Source organism: Anas acuta, chromosome 3 (assembly GCF_963932015.1).
Source record: "Anas acuta chromosome 3, bAnaAcu1.1, whole genome shotgun sequence".
NCBI lineage: Eukaryota > Metazoa > Chordata > Aves > Anseriformes > Anatidae > Anas > Anas acuta.
In genome coordinates this window covers 18,018,303-18,041,637 of record NC_088981.1, presented here as the reverse complement: position 1 = coordinate 18,041,637, position 23,335 = coordinate 18,018,303, and the positions used below count along the sequence as shown (strand labels likewise).

The 23,335-nt window shown below is 41.0% G+C and overlaps 2 protein-coding genes across 4 annotated transcripts in view; both read right to left on the bottom strand.

Annotated features, from left to right (window-relative positions):
- LIN9 (lin-9 DREAM MuvB core complex component) overlaps nt 1-15,487 on the bottom strand; it is a 39,424-nt gene extending 23,937 nt beyond the window's left edge. For both annotated transcript variants that reach the window (XM_068675935.1, XM_068675936.1), the window contains exons 1-3: nt 15,367-15,487; nt 4,784-4,816; nt 3,586-3,680 (exon numbers count right to left, since the gene is read on the bottom strand). In XM_068675935.1, the coding sequence (XP_068532036.1) occupies nt 3,586-3,680; nt 4,784-4,816; nt 15,367-15,445 (207 nt within the window). In that variant the 5' untranslated portion in view covers nt 15,446-15,487. The remainder of the gene's footprint in view (nt 1-3,585; nt 3,681-4,783; nt 4,817-15,366) is intronic.
- Nucleotides 15,488-19,130: 3,643 nt separating this feature from the next.
- The window catches only part of PARP1 (poly(ADP-ribose) polymerase 1), a 142,236-nt gene continuing 138,031 nt past the window's right edge, over nt 19,131-23,335 (bottom strand). For both annotated transcript variants that reach the window (XM_068675933.1, XM_068675932.1), the window contains exons 21-24: nt 23,055-23,182; nt 22,636-22,697; nt 21,471-21,585; nt 19,131-19,965 (exon numbers count right to left, since the gene is read on the bottom strand). In XM_068675933.1, coding sequence (XP_068532034.1) covers nt 19,884-19,965; nt 21,471-21,585; nt 22,636-22,697; nt 23,055-23,182 — 387 coding nt within the window. In that variant the 3' untranslated portion in view covers nt 19,131-19,883. The remainder of the gene's footprint in view (nt 19,966-21,470; nt 21,586-22,635; nt 22,698-23,054; nt 23,183-23,335) is intronic.

The following is a 23,335-nucleotide window of genomic DNA, read 5'->3' as shown; positions in this document are numbered from 1 at the left end:
TAAACAGTGCCTCCTAGCAGTTACAAACCTAAGGGCTGAGAGAAGAGAGGAAGGAATTTAAGATTCTGGGCTTTCCAATGATAACTATAATCCATTGCTGTACTGCTGGCTCAGTTCCACAAAAGAATTTAGAATGTGACTCTCACTTGTTTCCAGAGAAGTTAGGTGTCAAAAAACTTGTGTATCAAAGCTTAAAATAGTACTTGTTTATAAGCACATCTCTCAAGCAGTTTGTTCTAAATTTGGGGTAAAAATGTTTATTCAAACTGTGTTTTGGTATGTTTCCAGTAAAAACATTAGCTTTATATAAAATTTCTTTCAAGAACTTCTTAGGAATCTAATTTTCTTTTTTTTTAATTTAAAACTCACTGAAAATGCCTACGCTGCAAAATGCTAAGAAGCTAATGCCTGAAGAAAGTGTAGCTTGAGTAAGTTATATAAAAATATCAGATAAGAAAAGAATTTAGAATTTATGCTAAAATTTACTTGTGTGGTGGTAAGACATTATAGCTCAAAGAGAAGGCTGACTGAAAATGAGAAATCATATTGCAAATATATGTCATGATTGTCTTCCCCTTTTCAACCACTTCTGTTTAGTTATTCCACAACATTTAACCCTACAATAACAACAACAGAAAAAAAAGAGCTTTCAACAAGGACAAAACAGTAACCTACGTCTGGCTAGACTGGCTATTAGTGCTAAAAGCAGGAAGCTTTCCCTTCAGCAAAGACTTTGTGGCCCAGCACAGGAGCCAGCTGTAGCTGAGATGTCTCTCCCCTGTAGAACTCCATGACTGCACTACGTAGCATTCCTCGTAATTCAAAATATTAACAAAAGTGATGAGTAAAGGCCAAATAAATGCAGATTTTGCTTCTTTCAGTAGAAATGGTGGAAATGCTACAAATTGTATGCAAACCACATGGGTATGAAATCTGTAGCACCCAAACATGAAGAATACTGATGACAAAGATAAGCCAGCCCTTAACTGCAATCAGAAACAAAATAAATCAACACAACAAAGTAAAACATCACCAATATGCACTTACTTTAGTCAGTCACAAACTTATTAAATGTAATTCTTAAATGTATGTTTGAAAATAGATACTCCCAATTGAATTAATTAGCAGTAGCAAGAAATTGATCTGTCCTGTGCCACCAGAGCAGCTGGAGCTTTCCCAGGGAAGTGCATCTTTCTTACTGAAAGTTACACTGTATATTTTATAAACATAATTACACTGCTGTATTTAAGTGTATTTAAGTAACAGCAGTGCCATATATGCGCTAGACACCTAAGCACATTCAGCACACAGAAGGAAACTCCTATTCCTTGTATACTTTACAAACAGAAAAGTGACACACGCTGGCAAGGGAACCAAACTGTGCCCACAGCATATTAGCATAGTAATTAGTTTATCATGTTAATTTTGCTGGATGCTGTTTTTCTCTCTGCACATAAATGCATTGAGTTCTCTTCTTTTAGATTTATTAGATCTTAAAAACAACATTAGATTTCAATTGCATCTTCTCATTTCTTTTATAATATCTCTGCTGTCCTTGACAAACCATCATCATTAAAAAAAAGGTCAGAACTATTCTAACTTTTGAGCAAGGAAATAAATCCACAGACCTATTTCAACAATAAAAACTCTTACATCGCTAAACTCCAATTTTTTTTTAATCATAGCATTCTGCCTACAGGATGAGGCGTCAGGTTCTCTTAAATATTTGCAATTATATTTTGGTCCTGAGATTTGAAACGCTGATTCTAGAACAACATTTTTTTTCCTCACAAACGTCTTGGTGGCACTAGACCCCATGAACACCACGTACCAACACACAAACACAAATACTCCACCTAGACAAAACATTAAAGTTCCTTCAACCTTATGCTAAGGCTATGGTACAGATCAAGTGAACTGTTTTATAAACCTCAACGGAAGCTCCTAAATTCTATTCCAAGGAACTATCCAAAACAACGAACTTTTATCAGTCTGGATAACAGACGCCTAACAGCAGAATGAAAGAACAGGTGTTGAAAGGAAGCATCATCTACCTTAACTGAACAGGTCAGGCATATGGGGAAGAGTTTTCAGTTGGTAGTACAACACAGCTGCAAAACTTCCAGTGTTCATGGATCTCAACCTAGTATAGAAGACTACATCACATCACAGCAACACGTGCCACTGCTAAAACATCATTTTATGTCTATCCTTTGATCATGTCCGAGCTTTCTACAGAATACAGAGTCAAGTTCAAAGTTTGAATCCTTATTTTCAATACCTACAGGTAGCATACCTGAAGACTAACAAAGCTTTCATACAAATATTATGGCTTAATGTGAACTCCAGCAGGAAGTAAGGGCCATCACAAAGGTCTAGTCACTGGAACTGCATTTTGTAGACCTTTGTAGTTCTCCAGCATAAGCACGTAGCAATATGTATACATATACCTATATGAATCCTACCAAAATAGATACCTTCTCTGTGTAAGTTTCTCTCTTCGGGGATAAAAATCACAGAGCAAACTACACAGGAGATGTTAGTCACGTTGCTTAATGCTTTACTGGATGCTTCTCAGATATTTTGATTGTGTGGAGAGCAGGCAAGTACCATAATTTCTAAACAAAATTCTTCCCTTCAAATAAGCAAGCAGTTCATAATAAACAACTTGTGATTTGAATAAAAAACAGGTGAGAATTGGCAAGTTGGTTGCAGTTATCGTGGAAGAAGGCAGCACCAAAAGAGCACAGGAGAAAGATCTGCATAGCTGTTGAGGGAGCATTTCATATGCTCTCCAGGGTGTTGCAGAAAGAGCACACAGTAATATATATGTAGACAAACAAGGCATCAAGTGTGATACTGCTGCTGGCAAAACCAAACCAAAAATCAAGTAACTAGGTAAGGTAGGGGAAGTACAGAATAATCTAGAAAAGCCTGAACTTGATGCAATGGGGAAAGACATGACAATGGAATGTTTCAGAGAGGTCGAAACCGTCAACCTAAACAATGGGGGAAGCCTTGGAGGCTTCAAGGCCTTTACCTTTCATTCCCCCACTCCAAGGGCATTCTTTAACTTAAGGTCCCCTTATGAGTCCTCTCAGAACCCTGCAGGACATTTCCCTACCATGTCTTTATTTTTATTAAAATCTCTCCTGCAGAAGGCGCAATGATAGAAGTACACTGTGACGTTTTTGCTTCCTTTTCCTTATGCAGCAGTTCTCAGCCAAAATTAGAAATGAGATATTTCATGAGATAAAGCAAATAGTTGATAAGAAATGGAGTTTCTTAAGTTCAAGGTCTGTAGATTCAGTACAGACATTTCACACATTTTCTCAACAAAAGAGAGGGAAAATGATTATGAGCGCTCTTGAACAAGGTCAACAATTTAGTTAGTTTGCTTATTAATTTATAAAAAAAAAAATAATGCTTTCATCTCATGTTGAAACTGTGTAGACTGCTTTTGAAGGATATAGTTTAACATCCTAAGATTACAAAAGTATGAATTCTCAAATTTTCTGATCCTTACATTTGATTAACTTTACAGTATTTAACCAATCTAAAAGTTGGCTTTTTATTGCTTCTTACCATTTCCATGGCAGAACCAGCATTCTTGCTCTTCCAAATGGGGGTTTTCTGGAGAGAATTATATTTTTCATTCCACGAATTGGATAAACTTCCCTCTGTTGTGAAGAATTTGTGTCATTAATATACATAGCCATATGCGCGTGTGTTTTAACAGAGCTATTACCCAAAAGCTAGCATAACATCGTCTACTAATATATCTTTTGTTACTTGCAGTGTCTTCTTTGGGTTCAACTATAAATGGATTTTATATTTCAATATTTGTATTAAATTGTTCTGAACATTAACTAAAAAAAATGAAAGAAATTTTCAGTACAAGGAGAAACATAAACAAAACTTTATTATTCCTGAAAAAAAAAAAAATAGATTTCAGGAACCTCCTTTACTTCCATTATTTCCACTTACAGGGGAACACGCATCTAGGCAGCTTTATCATGGCTGTAACTGAATCTTGGAGAAGGTAAAGCTCTAACAGACCTGGATACCTTAGTTTTAAAAAGCAATTAATAGCACGTACATCAACAAATCAAACAAATTTAACTGAAACAAGCTATGTTAATTAAAACAGATTCAGCAGACCATGTCTTCTTCCTTGGGTAATATAAGACTTATAATATATTAAGAGTTTTTTATCGTTGGGTAGATTGTGTTCAAAATTCATATGTCACGTGCATGAAAATAATTTCAAAGAAAAGATATAAGAAAAAGATTTTTGAGTTAGTTTACAACTTGCTGACAGGAAATGCAATGGGATTATGAATTTCCTTCCTAATGTAAATTTTGTCATATGTTTAGAGCTCACTGAGAATCCTTTTCCTATCTCATCTTCAAGACAGAAAAAAATTACATCAATTTTCTCATCAAACCTGATACCTAAGAAGGTACTTAAGAAGAAACACACTTCAGGAACGCCACCCAGAAGATTAGTGTCTAAGTACACCACAACATACACAGTTTCAACCACCGAGGATTATCAAACTACAGAACTATATATATAATAAAACTAGTAAATAAATAATAAATAAAACTAATAATATTTTACCCCCCCCCCAAAAAAAAAAAAAAAACAACAACACACAAACAAAAAAAAACACTCTTTTTCAGTGCTATTTTCTTGAAGTTTTTGAAGCCAGAAACTAAGCACGCCTAAAGGTCAGCGTGGCTGTTTCATTTGTACATGTAAATAACGTTAGTTGCTTACCTTTCAAGCTCACAAGTGCTTTTGCTGAAGAACCTGCAATAGAACACATCAGAAAATCCACATAAATCCTAAGTTATTTCAAAGAATACAAATGCTGAGCACTTTTATTTAACACAGTAGATTCTGAATGGGCTTCACGTTCAATCTACATACTTCCATGCAGTTGTAACTGTATTATACAATTTACTAGGATACAGTAATTAAATTTTTTTATTGTCCTACTAATTCAAAACTCTTCAATGCCAAAAAAGTCCATGGAAGCAGCAGTTTAGGCAAGCTAAGCTTGACCCTAAAGTAGAGAGATGGCTAGCCCGTCGCCCCCTGGTGGGAACTCCTTGCGGAGAAATGCAGCAGGCAGGCATTAGAAATGCAGATTTATTTTGCTTTCACTGTTCAGACTGGGTAGCACATCCTTCAGAATTTCACTGCTCCTGCAGAACCTCTGCAGTGGTTTTGGGCCAGAAAGGGCAAAGCCAGGCCTGACTGCTGCCCTCACGCTCTGCGATTTGCAAGTGCCTCTCTAAGAATAAACTGTTTGAAACAATTATAGTAGGAGAAGACAAAGGGAAAGATATTTCTGCATGACAGCACTTCAACAGATTCTTGCTTTTCTTTCAAATCAGGTCTAACCTTCCACGTATTCCACTGTTGCAACACCTTTCATTCTTGCATCGCATCCTCTTCTCCCCATCACTTTCCCCAGGTTCCTCCTTCAGTTTCTCTTCGGAAATTCCATGAGAATTTTTGACTCCAAGAGTCTGAAAATTTCTTTGCTTGCCACTGCTCCATATCTAAGTCCTAAACCCATTAACTTTATTGTGCCAGAGATCCTTGCCTCAAGGGGACGCATTCCAGGGAACATCACAGAGCTAGAAATGAATTATTGCCCCTTTCCACGAGAATGCAGTATTTTGGCTTTGGGTGGACCCTTGAAGAAAACTCAGGTGTAGCGAGGATAAAAAAGACCCAAACACCTACATTCCTTATTTTTTTCCAACATATTGTGTTCACTACCATCTTACTGTACTGTAATGAAAATATTTGAAATATAAATATATATATATATATACACACACACTTGAGTTTGAGATACAAAACTGAACTGGTTTCCACTCGTTGATGGTTTAGAGGGCCCCATCCCCCTATCTTCCAAGCTGTCCAAATCTAACTTGGCTATTACACATGGGATTAACTGTCAGAAGTAAGGTGACAGACCTGGGCTGTACTGTTCTGTTGCCCATCCTACACATTCCTTTTCTGATCCATCACCTTTGACAGTCTGGAGGCCTAAAAGCGGCTGGTACAGGAACTCGCTTCTATGCTGACCTTGTTCACAGTGAATTCAGCTCTTATAATAGAGGTGTGGCATGGTACTACTGATTTATACCTCAAAGATAGAAGATATTACCGGATTAATTAAAGACACTGTGGGCATTTTATTGATTTATTTATTTTTAAGTATTTCATCCTAATATCACATGCCATACACGGTGCTTGCACAAATACACAGATATCTTGCTATTTGCTAGGAACGCAGTCCCAAACAGAACAAGTCACGTAATTTCCGCTGAAGAAACCTTTATCCTCCCCCGAAAAATAAGGTAAGGGATGGTGGGAAACTTGTGCAGGGATTAATAAATGCTCAGTTTAAAAGCATGGGGGGGAAAGTACATGTCATTGAGGATGGAGAGGCAGAAGCAGTATCATCAGTAGTGTTAGATGGAGAAGATGCTGGCTTCTCAAAACGGAACCGTAACGTGAAAAGTCTCAGGCATTTCACCTCAACACAGAATAATTTCCTTTTCTGACCATCTTCCTCATATGAATGAGATTAAATCAATTCAGTCAAGGTGAAGAAGTGACAGACACCAGAATGCCACTGTGCTATCTCCCAGCTTTGTAACACTACCACTGCAAACACCCTTAGCTGCCAACGTCTTACCCACTTGGCATAGTTAGGAATCAGTAAGTTTCCCCATAGCCCAAATCTTCAACAGATGCACACTTATGACAAATTTTTCCCTACTTAGCTTGCAAATGAAGTAATCTAAGCAGAAAAGGGAATCTTTATTTAGAAATACAAGTGTCCTAATAAAGTTCATTATATTGTCGAACTTCAAGGAAAACTGTACATTCCCCTGCTTTTTCCATTTAGTTCGGCAGTATTTTACATACAACCAGGGCCACAAAAACTAGGATGAAATGAGCAATAATGAGTTACAACCAAACATATTCAATATTTAATGCAGATAAAAGCATTTCAGAAATTATAAAAGTTGCAGAGGGATTCAGAATACATTAACTTTTTAAAAACTATCCTGTTTTAGTTAGAATTGTTGGATTTATAGTATGATGACCCCACATTAAATACCACTGATTTCATACACTACTCCTGTTCCGAGCAACAAACATATAATCAGTCTTTTTAAACAGCATTTTAGTTATACAGATAAAGATTAAAGCAGAACCTAAACGTGTGCTTGAAAGTAAATACCTATTATAACAATGACACATCTCATTTGTACAAACATCAAACACTTCAGAAATGGGTGGAAAGGATGAAAGAAGGCCTCTCCATCACGTCAGATGTTACAACCAAAGTCTAGTTCTAGCTCCTCCTGGTTCAGATCATCATGGAAGTGACTCAGTACTGAAAGTTAGAAAACCTCAGCCTAAGGTGGAAGTACATGCAGCTGACCCCAGCAGTGGATCAGAAATGAGAAGATCTGCTTTCAATAGCCTACATGGTCACATTATTCCACTGTGAACTGTATGAGTGGCTTAGATGTGTTTTAGTCCCCTGCTGAGTACAGGACAGTGGCGCTGAGCGCACTCGCAGCAAGTTTGCTGGTGACACCGAGCTGTGTGGTGCAGTGAACGCGCTGGAGGGAAGAGATGCCATCCAGAGGGACCCAGGCAGGCTTGAGGGGTGGGAGCATGCAAACCTCACACAGTTCAACAAGACTAAGTGCAAAGTCCTGCACCTGGGTCAGGGCAATCCAACATGAATACAGGATGGGCTACGAGTGGATAGAGAGCAGCCCTGAGGAGAGGGACTTGGGTGTGTTGGTTGGAGAAAAGCTCAACATGAGCCAGCAATGTGTGCTTGCAGCCCAGAAAGCCAACCATGTTCTAGTTGGCTTTTATTAATTATTATTATTATTATTATTATTATTATTATTATTATCATCATCATCATCATCATCCTTTTTGCTTCCCTGCTCCTGCTGGCCACACCACTTTTGATGCAAGCCAGCATGCCACTGGCCTTCTTGGCCACCTGGGGACACAGCTGGCTCATGCTCAGCTGGCTGTCAACCAATGCCCCAGGTCTTTTTCTGCAGGGCAACTTCCTCACCACTCTTCCCCAAGCCTGTTATGGCAGCATGGGGTTGTCACCACCCAAGAGCAGGGCTATGACCCAAACACTTCGCCTTGCTGGATGTCACACAGCTGAACTTGGCCCGTTGATCCAACCCACCCAGACCCCTCTGCACAGTCATCCTACCCTCCAGCAGCTCAACACTCCCACCTCACTTGGCATCATCTGAGAGCTTACTATGTGTGCACTTTATCCTCTCATCTGGATGGATCACTGACAGAAACGTTAAACGAAACTGCCCCCAGCAGCGAGCCCTGGGCAATACCACTGGTGAGCAGCCACCAACCGGACTGCCCTCCAGCTTCACTTATCGCTGCACTTGGTTAGCTTGCATTTCATCAGAAAACCTGCAGAAAGATATTTACAACGAAGCACAAACATCACAGCTTCCTACTCGCTTCTCTGCTTACCACAGTTCTCAGGGTCTGTTTTCCTTTTGATGGCGATTGCATAACAACATTTTTGCAATTTATTTCAGCTCCTCTTTAAGGTCCCTTCCAACCCAAACCATTCTATGATTTTATTGCTTGTTAGGTTGCTAGTAAATGTATTACTTCAACACAGTGTCCGTACTTGACAAAGTTTGAAAAATTGTGAAAGGACTCAGGGAAAGGACTCAGCACAGAGCTAGGAGAAAGACTGGAAGCTCTAAAGACATTCCTTTGTGCAAAAAAGCCAAGATCCACCCAATCTTTTTCTTCCTACAGAAGGTCAAGGTCTGTACTGACTGCAAGTATCTACAGAGAAAGAGAATTCAGATTGGAAATAGCTCTGCAGCCTTCTCTTACAAGGAAGGACAGAACTAGATTTACTTGTTGAAAGATGATGACATTGGGTGAGTTTGGATCAACAACAAATGCCAAAGTTTGCCACTTTTTGTATTAACTATGCTGAGGAAGGGCAGCATGGACTCCCTAACATTTGAACTCCTTAAATCAAATGCACATCTACTTTTAAAGGGAAAAGTCTAGTTGAAAAGGGAAACACAGAGCTGATGCACATATATTCCAAACACAATGGCCTTTTCTGGCCTTAAAAAGTATCTGTAGAATATATGCACCACAGACGTGCAGTAAAAATAACTGTTACGGATTGCAAAGCATTTAATAGTCTAATAGCAGGGAACTCATTAGTACCTACAGAGTCAGGAGTCAGTGTATTTTTGTTTTTATAGCTCTAGTAAGAGGCGATTTTCCGGAAGTCCATATAAAACCAAATCAAATAAAAAAATCAACGTTAAAATAACATTAAGTCTGACAGGTTTAACACCACAAGGACCACGTTTTTTCACACCAGGCTGGACAGAAAAACAAAACTGCTGCTGGCAGCAGGGGCCATGCCAAGGGACAGCTCCCCCAGTCCCAGAGCACCTGCTCCTCCAGCACCATCCACGCTCCAGCAGTCACTCCTCTGGCCCCAGCCTCACCCTCCAAGCACCAGAGAGCACTTTTATGGACATTACCATGAAGATAACCTCCTCTGACTGCTTTGCAAGTGGTGTGAACAGGCTTAAAGAGGAATTTTGATAGCTTGCCCTCTAAGCAGTATTTTTTACGTGGAGATAGGCTGTGAGGCCAAAAGCACTGAAATCTGACTCCAATATTTAGGAAGGGGAAAAGCTTAAGTTTAAAACCAAGCACCTGTTCCCTCTTCCCATGCGAAAAAACATATCTGAACAAAGGAGAGGAAGTATCACTGCCATTCAGTATGGGCACTTATGGGTGCCCTGATGTGTATTTTCAGTACTAACACGAGGGCAAAGCAGTTTAAACAACTTCTCAACAGCTGAGCTTAACATTTAAACGGGAACACAGAGAGAATTACATTTGCAAAAGATTCATTTTTTTTTTAAATTATGAATTTGTAACAGCTGATTGTAATTTTGAAAATAAAAGTTAGAAATAGCCAAATGGATGTCCCATAGGTGCTGATTTTGCTGATGTGTGAGCACAAAGAGGTATTCCAAGAGTGTACCTAAGTCAATACAGGTAGTTATATTATTCAGGTAAGTGATAATATAAAGAGAACCTTTCTTCACCAGATTGTTACACCATTTTGTCTCAATTCAGCACAGGTGAGTGGTTATTTTTTAACACTGATTGCATGAACGCCTCAAAAACCTATGTAATTAAACTGCATTGCTGGTTCTAAAAATGTTGTGACAGTGGAAACTTGTGGAGAAGAAGGGAGAAGTACCAGCCTTTCTCAGAGAGTGAGTCACTAGTTCTCCTAGAGATCATTCGCTTGCAGAAGCACAGCAAAACTTGTTAACAGCAGAGGAAGCATCTCTAATGACTGGCCACTAAAGTTCAGGAAAACTTAGTAAGTTAAAAGCACACAGATCATAGAAAAAAATGAGTTTGAGAGCTTTAAAGCTCCCCCCAAAATTTGGGTTTGCTATAGAGGTAAATAAATAAATGAAAGAACAGTAACTTCTAGCTTCAAGCACAGATCAGCATTTCCCTCACGTTATGACACCACTAATAGACTGATATTTGTGTATTTCCACATCCTAATTCAACTACTGGGTGGAAGTCCATTTTTTCAGCCTTGTGAATCCCTTTACAGGACTTGTGCAGATAACAACCACGACACCAAAGCTGTCTTTTTGAAACATTACATTCTCATGATGGGCAATATGCTGATACCATGGTAATATACAATTCTAAACACATGCAGTACAATGCCAAAATGAGTAGTTCCGGGTACTGTTTAGCAGCCATGAAATACGCCTTGAGCCCTCTCCTGAGTGCTGTAATCTCGAGGCTCTCCTGAATTTCTGCCTCAAATATCCAGAGTGGTGCTGCCTTCACAGCCCCTTTGCCCTAGGAAAACTGAAGCAGCAACGTGTATGCCCCATCCTTCCCTCAGCTTCTCTGAGAAGTGTCATACGCAGGGGCAGTGCCATGAAGCAGCTAGGGGATGTGCTGGGGGTAGAGGAGGATTTCTTCCTCAGGTGCTTGCCTGTGCTGCAGCCTCCACCTGCGGGATAAGAGATCCATGCCCCCCTTCCCTTCTTCTGCCTGTCCTAAAACACAACAAGCCCCTACAAACACCAGTAGTGACGTTTGCACACATTTGGCCATAGAGCACCATTTTCAGTACTCGCATTGCTAGCACTTTGCCACCTAACGCCACCACATTCTGGCTCCTTGCTTGGATTCACCCGTCACTTGTTGGTGTTCACCTGCAGATGACACAAACACAGCACTCGGTAGCAGCTCAGTGCCTTGCTCCTGCTGGTGGCACCGTGCTGATGATCTTCTAGCTAGCTTAGCTTGCTTTCACTTCTTCCAAACCTGACTTCTGGGGAACCGACTCCGCAGGTCCTCCCCATCCAGGTTTACTTGTGCAAAGGAAGGCACTGAGCCAATGATCTACAGAAACAATTCTGTCTCCAACATATAAATCCAATTATTAGCATTTAAAGTACTTTTGCAGTTGGGATCTTGAATATTCTGGAATTTCTCTGTTATAAGCTTTGTGATAGAATTACTCCTTTTTCACAGAACTTCGCTTCACACCAGCTTGCTGCATCCCTCTCCCCATGCAAAACCGGTGAGAAAAGGCTTAAACTAAAGGCACAAACTGCATATGAACTTATACACCACTAACATTGTGATTGTTTAGGTTGTTAGTCTGAGCTCCCTTCTTCTGCCTTCACCACCCAGCTGCATCACACAGCTTGCCAGAGGGCAAGCAGGTGCTTTCACAGCACTGAAAGCAAATGCCATTTAATCAGATTTATAAGTGTAGCATGGTTAGAACAACAGAGCTCCAAAATTTCAGTTATCTTGTCACAGAGTACGCTGCATTTAATTACAATTCTGGGTGAAAACTCAATTACAGTCCACTGCTTGACTATAAAAACTCTGCCAGAGAGAAGTCATGGGATTAGGCATAAACCTCAAAGTTTGACGGTTGTGAAGCCTTGTAGCTCTTTTAGAGACTTATTTTTACACCACCATAAAAGATTTCAAAAACAATTTTGCAATGCTCATTGTTATTATCCCTTATAAGTTAGAAGCAGAAAGTCACATGAAGACAGAGGTAAATCGATCTCAGTTTATCAGACTAAGTTTGTATCTTCATCTTAAGTACAGGACTGGAAGCGAAAGACCTAGGTGGAACAATAATTACAATGTAACTGGAAAACCAGCTCACCAAAAGTATTAAGAACAGGGGTGAAAGCACAAGACTTTCTGAAACTTCCACGTTTCTAGCAGTGCACCAGCACTCCAGAAAGCTCCCTCTCTATTTGATGAGAGCAGAGAAACATCCCCTACTTGCACCAAACCTTGGCTTCTACTGTGCTGACCTTGCTCCTATTTATCTATTGCCTTCAAAACATATGCACCGTGTGCCTGCTTCGTGTGCCAGGCAGACACTTCATGTACCAATGGCCACACTGCTGGCAAGGGTCTGCACTACAGCACAACCCTAAGGGAAAAAAAGGAATGTACAACATTGTAGGAATTGTTACAGGTGAAGCAACAGACATGTCAAACCTTTCTGGTGCTGCTCTAGGCAACATAAAGGTGGCAAAGAGAAGAAAAAAGTTAACTCCTTGAAACACACAGTACCTTCCCTAGAACATGGGTATGACAGAAGTAGGAACAGGCCATCTCCCACTAAGCCTCCTGTTACAGAAGTAGTTCGCATGTTCATGAGCTTGCATGGTGATGCACAAAACAGCATCACTAAAAATATAAATCTACCTTGTACATACGTTTATCAAAACGATTAGATGCCCTAGTTTTAGCTGGACACACATTGGCAACTTCATTTAAAGTTTTACAGAGCTTCATGTAAACAGAGATGCTACAGCCAACATACAGAACAGAAAGCAAGTGACAGATCCTGAAAGAAATATAAAACTTCTTAGACGTCCCAAGTGATTTTTATTTTTCATTTTTTGGGAAAGCCACTGTCAGAATAACTTTTACAAAGAACTGGTTATTAGTCTACACACTTTCCTAAACTGCTGAATGGTTTAGTGATTACTCAGAGTAATTTTCTTTAAAGACTTAAAATTATTAAACTGAGACCCATTATCAAAATTCAACTATGTCATGACTATTGTCTATATAATCTTACAAGAGTACCGTGTCAAGCCTTTCAGGAAAGAACCCTTCACCTGTAAATCCACCTTTGTGTCCTAATTAAATGAATGACAATGGATTCTCCACACAGATCAGTACAACAGAATCTTCACGCATAAACAAGTGAGTTATTTTTCCCCTCAGAAGAATAGAGCCCATAAAGCCAGATGTGAGACAGGCATTTCTCTGCCAGATCTTCCCCTACTCTGTGTCACTTCCAACACAATTGATTTCTCTCCGGAGAACTCCTGTGAATATCCAGATCCATATTCACACATAACCAATTCCATGCCAAAACAATTCCAAACCACCACAGCGCACTCCTAGAGCTGACAGTGCTCAAGATGACTACCATTTGGCGTGATGCAACATTTACTTTTCCACATTAAGCAACTGCAATACGTACTAGCTCATTTGTAATGGAATGCACACAGAGCTGTGTTCTACGTAAATAAGCAGGTGCAGATATACAACGCATTGTAACTCTCCACCACAGTGATTAATGTACGAACCTTCCTGCGCAAGTTAATATGAATGTCAGATGTAAACAATACACAAATATCTCATGAGTCTGAAAGTCAACACTGTAAGATGCACATGTTCTAGAGGTGCTGTACAAAACCCTCCAACAGTAATGCCACTCATCTTGCAAAAACACTGAAGTACCAGTCTGAAGGAAACATTTGTGTAAGTAGTCACACAGAAATAACATCTGCAAGTATCAATATGCATGACCTGCATGCAGGTGTGCGGTTGTATTCTATGTAGGCGATGTGTTTGTATTTGCTCAGTCCTTTCCACCTCAGTTATTACTTGCATCTCGCGTGCCATCCCAGGCCTACAAACTGCCTCTCACAAGGCCCATCCTTTCCTCTGTCATCCTCTGAATCTCCTTTACTCAGGCACTGTCTTCAGCTATACGTGCCAAACTTAAAACACAGCAGCGATTGTAACAGCACACGACAGATTTCAGTTGCTGATTTCACACCGTTCCCTGTCCTGTGGTCTCTCAGACTGAGTGCGGATCACATCTCCTGCTTATCTGATCACTAGAAACAAAAGGATCCCAAAATACCTGTAAACAGGGTAAAGCAAAAACTGCAAGACAGAAAGGGCTAAAAAAAAAATATATGTATTTCTTAATACCCTTCAAGTCAGCTTCAGGCCCTGTTCAGCCACTGGACAGGAACCCTGGCGGCAGGGTGTTTCCCCCAGCCCCCAGAAAGCAGCAGTGCAGGTGCCTTATGGCATATGGTAGAAGTTAAAACTAGAATCCACAGCGCATAGGAACTGCCCCACTGATTGCTTTGGATGCCACTGGAGAGTATAAAGAAAGCGGGTTAAATTACAAATGATTTTTCCTTTACATACCCCCTTTTCCCCTCATATTCTCTTCTTGCTGGCACACCGGCACCTCCAATTACTCTCTGGCAGAACTTAGCCTTCCTAGATCTTAGTGTGTTCTCTAGAAGGAGACCTGCCAGTAGACACATTTACACTGAAAATTTCCTCTTCTGTAACACCTGCTGTACATTATGTAACAGATAATGTACGCTGCGTGTCAATCCCTGTATACAGAAGCGCGTATCTTACCTATGCGTGTTTATACCTAACCCTTGTTGACAATTACGCTCACAAAACCACCACAGAGGCACGCAGGTACCTGTGTGCTCCTCCTGCAGGACCCCCTCTCACCCCTCTCACCCCCTGGGCCCCCTCCCCTCACCCTCCCGCTGCCCCCGGGGCCGTGCCCTGCCCCCGGCTCCCCCCGCACACCTTCCCGAGCCCTCTCCCCCTCCACCCCCGGGCAGGGCGGCGGGCACGGGTGCAGCCCGGCGGCAGGGGCAGGGCGGGGCAGGGCAGGGCGGCGCCCCCAGCCCCGTCAGGACGGCTTCGGCCCGGCCCCAGCGCCCCCCGCCCGCCGCCCTCCCCGCACCGCCGCCTGGGCCGGGGCCTCGCCGCCGAGGGGCGGCGGCGGCGGAGGCGGCGGGGGGAGAAGCCGGGCGGCCCCGGCTGCCGGGGAGGAGGCCGGGGGTGAGGCTGGGGGCCGCGGGGGGGAGGCGGGGGGCGGCGGGGCGCGGCGCGGCGCGGGGACTCACTCTCGTCAGGCAGCTGATCCAGCTCCGCCATCTTGAACCCGCCGCGCCGCTTTTTCAAAGGCTGCCTGGCGCGGGGCATTGTGGGGGAGGAGACGGGGCCTTGCGCGGGGCGGCGCCGCTGAGGTGTGAGGGGAGGAGGGGAGGGGGGGGGAATGGCGGCGCCTGCGCGGGGCGGGAAGTGAGGAGCAGCCCTGAGGAGCCGCCCGGCACACAAACAAGCCCTCGCCCTCTGAGGGATGGGTTGTGTCCGCCCTGAAGGGTGGCAGCGCCTTTGCTCCTCACGGGCTGCCCTCACGCAGCCCTGCCCCGCACACCTGAGAACTCCGTGTGCTAGTTATAGTCCTGCGGGTCCGTCAGGGACCGACGGCACAGCGCATGTTAAAGTTTCTGTAAGAAAGCTCGTTGTACAGACACAGGCATAAACCACTAACAGCTCTCTGAAGACACAAAAACGCAGAAGTGTGTAGACAGACTGGAGTGTTCATAGTGGTAATTGGTAACCAACTCCTATGACTAAGCACTACACCAGGCTGAATCACACAGAATCACAGAATTTCTAGGTTGGAAGAGACCTCAAGATCATCGAGTCCAACCTCTGACCTAACACTAACAGTCCCCACTAAACCATATCCCTAAGCTCTACATCTAAACGTCTTTTGAAGACTTCCAGGGATGGTGACTCCACCACCTCCCTGGGCAGCCTGTTCCAGTGCCTCACAACCCTTTCAGTAAAGAAGTTCTTCCTAACATCTAACCTAAAACTCCCCTGGCGCAACTTTAGCCCATTCCCCCTTGTCCTGTCACCAGGCACATGGGAGAACAGGCCAACCCCCACCTCACTACAGCCTCCTTTAAGGTACCTGTAGAGAGCGATAAGGTCGCCCCTGAGCCTCCTCTTCTCCAGGCTGAACAAGCCCAGCTCCCTCAGCTGCTCCTCATAGGACTTGTTCTCCAGGCCCCTCACTAGCTTCGTCGCCAAGCCCTATTATTAAACCATTAAAATGAAACTCAATTTTCTTAAGAAAAAACACAATCCTTTGGAAATTGCCCCACAACTTCCTATGTACATTGCATATGGAGTATGAATGTACATGTATGTATAAGGCCATTGTACATGGAGTATGAATGTAGATATAAGGCAAAATTTAATGTACATATTTTTAAGGCAAATTATCCTACATCATATTTATCATACATTTACAACCTTTTTCAGGTCAGGTTGTTAAAACAGCCTTCCTTTTCCTTAACCCCCAAGGGGCCATAAGATACTGCAACAAAAGCTTTCGCTATTGCACAGCACAAAGTGCAAGTAAAGTGGATAGATGCAAAGAGAGTGTAGGCATGTACCAAATAAAGTAGCTGCAAAAAAAATAAACAACAATATTTGCTATTTCAAAGGCAAAAACTATCCAGCATTAAACCTTGTAGTTTCCCCTTTTAATAAAAAAAAAAAAAAAAAAACCATCCACTGCCTAAATAAAGACTCAACACAGACAAGACCTTACAGGGTTGGGTGAACAGTAAGGTGTTAATGACACTAATACTTGTGTATTTCAGCTAAGCTTCCCTTGTACCAGGTGTTGTATGTTAATGCTCAGCTAGGAGTGGTGACACAGACTTCCACAGCTGACAGAAGACACTGATCACTAGCACGATTTTTACTGCTGTGCTTTGTAAACCTTGTCATCAGGTCTCCTTGTGCTGAAAGCAGGAGTTGCTGTCTGGAGCCTCCCCAGTGCTCAAGTGCTGACCAAGGCAAGGAATTTTCACAGGAGGGGGAGCATGTGTAAGGGGGCTGTACAGTGCCATCACATTTTTCAATACTCTTTAGAGCCTGAATTTCTGGGAGACAAATTAGAACCCCCTAAAACTAACACCTTTCACAGTTTTTACCTTGTGACAAACCTAGAAAATGGATGAAAAAGCTAACAGATTTCAACACCAGCACTTCTGGCAGTTCCTGCCAGTCACCTTAAAAATTACCAGCCCAGAAGGTAGGATTCCACTCCCAACAGTAGGTATTACACTAGTTATTCCTGGTGCTGCATTTGAAAATACTGAGCAGAAGCTGTTACCCTTTCAATACAGTGAATGGCAATAATCAACACTGTGCCATAAGGATTCCTGCTGTAAAATATCATTCATATCTTGTCCTTATTTGACTGCTGCAGAATCTCTGGGTTTTTATTTCTATTGTGCATGCCATGTCAAAGTCACACAAACATTACTCTTTGACATAGCTGTACCCAGTGCCCCTTGATGGTCTGTAAATAAAAACAAATTTTTAGTGTCCTTCTTCCAGCAAATTTGCAATTCACACTCAGTATAATTGTGTAATTTCCACATCACCTGACAGACATACACCAAGAACATCTGTGCACACTGCTAACAACCTGTCATTAGGTATCGCTGACTCACCTGCTTTGCACAGATGGCAGAAGATCTTTAAATTGGCTTCAGTCATGCCATTAACTTTCCCAGAGTGTCATGGTAGGTGATTACTGTTAATAGTATGTGCCAAAATGCTACAAAGAGCACTTCCAAACTCCCATTTTTCCCCAGTTATTGCAGATGACATTAAGATAGTGGTTACAACACCTACTAATCAATCTGCTCATAGCCTTGTTAGCACTGTACAGGTAGTCTTACATCCCAGGGACAGAAGACAGCTAGGGTGTCATTTCCTGACATACCCTAGGCAGGCCCTGGTAGCAGGAAGAAAAGCACAACTAGCAAAAACCACGAGTGTGCTCTTCAGTTACTGAAGCACATTCTTGTGAAGTCTGAGTCTCCCTGCATTAATAACCTTATGCAATCAGAATTTGCAATGAGGGGGTGGGGGAAGCAGTACTTTCTCCTCTCAGAACTCGGGAAGCCGTTCCTTCTTCTTGCATTCAGGCTGCACTTGCATCTCATTTGCTGTAAAACTGCATTGGCTTGTATGATACGTCCGCACTGGAATGAGCAACAGTAAGTCATCTTTATTGTAGGTTACACTACATCTTCAATTTCTGCAGATGTAGCCTAGTGTTTACTTTAAAGTAAAATGGCACCAAGGTCAGCTGCATGTAACTCCATAGCAGCAAAAAAAAAATATTTTTTTTTAAAGTTGTAACAGAAGGAATGAGAATATAATACTCAGTGGCCTCACCATGTAATTTAAGCCCATTTAAGCAAAAGTCTAAGAAGGATATAGATTGCACCAGAACCTAATTTTGGTAAAAGTATATCTGCTTCCATTTGGACAAGATGGTAGCAAGGGCACCCTGAATTCCTCCTTAGAGTGTCCCATCCCACTATCTTTTACTGCTGTGTTACAGGGTTAGATATACTTGTTTGTGCTGCAATTAAAACTGAGTAACACATAGATGTTGTAAGGTACTCCTTGCGCTGTTGCAGTAGCGTAACACTTACAGCCATTGCTCAGGGCAGGACATTCTTAGAGCAAAAAAGGACTTTGAGCCACCTCTAGTACAGGTGATAGAGGGAAAATCAAAAGGCATCTACCTTTACTTCCTGGTCCAAAACTGAACTGTAAGCTGGGAGTTTGTGGGAAAACAATTCTACCTTGAATAAATGGAACCAGTTCTCACATTCTTTTTCAGAAATTGAACAGATTACATGTAAGTCTTAAATGACAACTCAAAAAAAATATATACCCATACCTCATTTCAGATCGTGACAAGTGAAACTTGCCCTGTTACATCCAAAGTCAACTTCAGGCTTCATTAGGACTAAGTCTACAACAACCAACTTACATCATGTTGAAGGTAGATATTTAAAAGAGGTTTATTGGGGCCAATACTAAATTCAAACAGCTACAAGTTCATTTTCCATGTTTACCACACCAACCGTTGACAGATGAAGCCTCAGTGGAAAATTTTCATTTCACCGTGACTTCCTGAGATGCGACTACAGATTTTAATGTTTGGCATCTGATCTTCAGAGAAATGATATTTTCAAGAACATTCCAGCAAATACATTTAAATCATTACTCAAAGTCAAAACAATTTGCAAGTTTTGAAACATAAAGCTGTTAGTATGAAATTAGCTTTTATTTTTTACCTCAAAATAAATGCACATTTATCATTTATTCAAATGAAAACTGAAAAAGGGTATCGTAATCAAGTGGGAACCTTAACAGAACAAACATCACAAACATCTTCAAGTTCTTTGACGTTTCCCATCTCTGGCTAAAAACCACAAGATTGAGTCTTTTTTTTTTTCTAAACTTTTTGTCAAATTTGTTTGTTCAATTAAAAGAAACACTTGATAGCCCCACAGTTAGAAGTGGTATAAAACAAAACCAGCTAATCATTCTCATCAGAATTCAGGTCCACATGTTGCCAAACATTTATATAAAACTTCCACTAACTGTCGTACTAAATAGGATTTAGTAACCGCTTCTGTAGTTTAGCTCTTGGTATCTTGACAAAAGAAGTCAATGTTTAAGTATGTCAGAAGTCAACGCTATAGTGTAACTACAGTATAACTCTAACAGGGCTTCTAAATACTGTTCACCAGAGTGATGTCTTATAGTTGAATTTCAGTTTCAGCAGGTACTTCAGATTTACCTGAGCAACATCATACACAATGTATCTAGGAAGAATGTTAAGGAACAATTCAAGCTGTTTGATATTAGTAACACAGAAAAACATAGTCAAACTCCACCTTTGAACTTAAGCTACAATACTGTAACATGCCTGTGTGATTAAGCAGTTCTAATAGCTTAAACTCAGAATCTTTTAAGTTTTACTTTTCTTTGAATCCAAAGGTGTTCTTATATAACAGTTAGAAACTGGCAACTAACAGCCACGTGCAGAATCAATAATGTAGTAGGAAACCTCAGTGGCAGGCATGTGAACTGACTGAGGTACAGAGCTGTAGTTCTTGAACATTATTTCTGTCAGGCAGACATAACACACAGTGGCTTTCCTCCTATTTAAAGAGTGGAAGAACATAGACTAGATGAGATCTTCAGTTACATACCTGACATTCCTCAAGTTACGTGTAGTTCTACTACTAAGGACTTTGTGCTGGAAGGTAATTTCCTCCAAAAAAAAAAAAAAAATCTCCACAGAGAGGAGCTCTACAGCAACTGGTAGCATTAGAATGTTTTGTGACCGCACTGTACCATTATATTTTTTCAGAAGACAGTTTGAAGTCCATCTTGCCTATTTTTTGTAACACTTTAGGTCCAGAAACTTACCTCTGATCCCAACTCTAGATGAAAAGCATCCCCAGTAAACACAGGGTAAGTATGAAGTAAATGCACATAATGTTATCTTAATTACTTATTAACTGCATTTTCCTATCATCTGACCAATACAGATAAAGTACTGAAGAAAATTCAAGATAAAGCCAGTACTGCTGCGAGTTCCATTGCCATGACTGCTTCTAAGAGAAAAACTTACCAAGGGAGAATTCAATTTCTACATAGCCCAGAGGTAGTATTAATTAGTTATTTGTATCACTGATAGTGAGCAAGTAGTAGCCAGTCTTTTCACTGAGACTACACGACTTATTCTCATGACCTCTCGTGAATGTAGAACGCACGTTGATTTGGGGATACTTCTGACTAGAAAGAGACTTAAAGGCTACATCTCTGATAGGCGTTTTGAGGTTTACTATAATATTTGTAAAGGATTTGGGGAACACAAAAGAAGCTGTGTGATAAGAGACTACAAGTCACACAGCCTGCTCCCCCATCTCCTCCTAGCTAAGCTGATGTTCCTTGAGGAAGAAGCCACACTGGAGTGATGTGAAACCACAGGCTGCATTCCACTTCTCTTGTCCTGGCATGCCTCTGGGCAAGGTACTACTTGGCAGCATCCCTGGGCCACTCCAATACCTTCAGCTACTGAGTCCCATTGGGACAACAGCTATTTGCTACGTATACTGTTTCTCTTTTTTTTTGCAAGATAACAATTTAAGCGAGGCATCTCTAAAATCAGCTTTGAAAAAAAGGAGTCTGAGTACTCAAAAGCAGTTCTAAAAGAAGTAAAACACTCCATGGCAAGAACTCCTGACTGACACTAGCAAGATCCCACTGAACTCAACAACACTCATACACAATGTGCAGCCAACATAATAGCAAAGGATACTCGTTATATAGAAGACAGGTATCATTAATTCCTGTTGAGATTCCATTCCCTAAGGGAACCTCCACACCATCAAGGCTGGTAGTAGCTGTGGGATCAGGTGCAGTTTTGCCCAAGCCTAGAAGGGGAAAACATTTTAGTTAGAAATCTTGAAGGCAAACACATACTTCACACATAAAGAAACTCAGCCAGCCAAATATTATTCCACATGTATGGTCAAATGCTGACCAGGAACAGAAGTATCTTAAAAAGAACACAAAGGATATAGTCTAGTTACTCAACCCAGCATCACCATGTTTATGGTAGTTGTACTCTGCTGTATTTAGTGAAAATTGCACACTTTGCTGTTAGCTTTGGTCATACAGATCAGATGATTAAAATGGATCAGACTACACTTACAGCTTTCATATCCTAGCATGAATACGTGCACATTGTAACATTTTCAGAAAGTTTTAACAAATCAATTCTTAGTTTTTAAACTCTTCGTTACAAACCTAATTTGACCTAATAATATGATTTAGCTTTTTCTCAGTGCATATTTAATTCAATTTTAGAAAACTAATTTTAAGCCTCTCAAAAGCAAATAGTTTAAGCAAAGCCACTCATTACCGAATGTTACTGTTTTCCTCTTTCAATCTCTGTACAGAAGATAGTTGTGATCATCATTTCTTCTGTTTGAATTAGACAGTCTTTTTTTTTTCCCTCCAGTGCAATATACTGCTACTTCTTGGTGATAGAAATGTAAACAGCTGTTCTACCTGAACTTTTATTCTTAGCCTTTCCCTTCTCTCCAAGCTTCCAGAGCACTTTGAAAGCTGAACAGTTATTCCTCTGATCTATCAAACCTCTCACCTTTCTACTAACATATATAGCATTGTTGTGATGAAAGTAAGAAGTTGGAGAATACACACTGCTTTTTCTCTTGTGTTTGATCAAACAAAAGTCTCCTCCTGAACTTGAGACAGCCCTTTAACTTCAGCTTTAGTGTGCTAACTCCCATCTCAAAACACTCAAATATCGTCAGATGTAATCATAAGGCAACGTAATGCAAACTCTTAAAGAACAGCAGCTACGAGATTCCTATAGTTCTTTTCACTAAGCAGAGAACCAAAAGGTGACTTTGCCATCAACAGATTACCAGTGACAACTGCTAACTGCTAATACTTACCTTTCACACTGTGTTTTCCCTTGGGCAATTTTGTTATGTGAGAAGCATTCTTTAGCTCATACCTAGAAGCACAAAGAGCACACAATGGCATTTTAAGTTCATCTTTAACTATCTTGGTGGAAGAAAAAAACACTTTTTCAAGCTTAAGTGTATTGTGAGTTAAATTCTACTCTTCTGAAATTGAGGCCTTTCATCTTTGTCTCAGTGTCGAATTTTAATGATATTGGCATTTAAGACAAGATTCTAGACTTGCAACATGTTCCCCCTTCCCTCCCACAAGTTCTTATTTGAAGAAAAAAAACATCTTATTTTTAAAGAAATAAAAGTGCTCTTTTTTCACACTGAAGAGGCTTGCAATTTTAACATTAACTTCTATCATGACACCTGAAGTAAGGAAACGCTTTTCATCAGTTACTTACATGTTTCCAAGCGCAACTTCTCCCAGTAGTATTAACCCGATGGGATCAGCTTGAGATGTGTGACAGTAGTTAGCACTCTTGGACACCATGTCTGCAAAATAGATGCCTTTCCCAAACATGTAGCCAGTCTGCAAACAACAAAGGAGGGAGAATAAAAAAAAATTGAGACATTAATAGAGGTAGCATTGAATCCACCTGACTGGGTTCCCAGGAGAGCACAGCTGCACCTCTAGCTCTTGTAGACACCGTCCAGCAACCTGCTCTGGACACCCAGTGTTGTT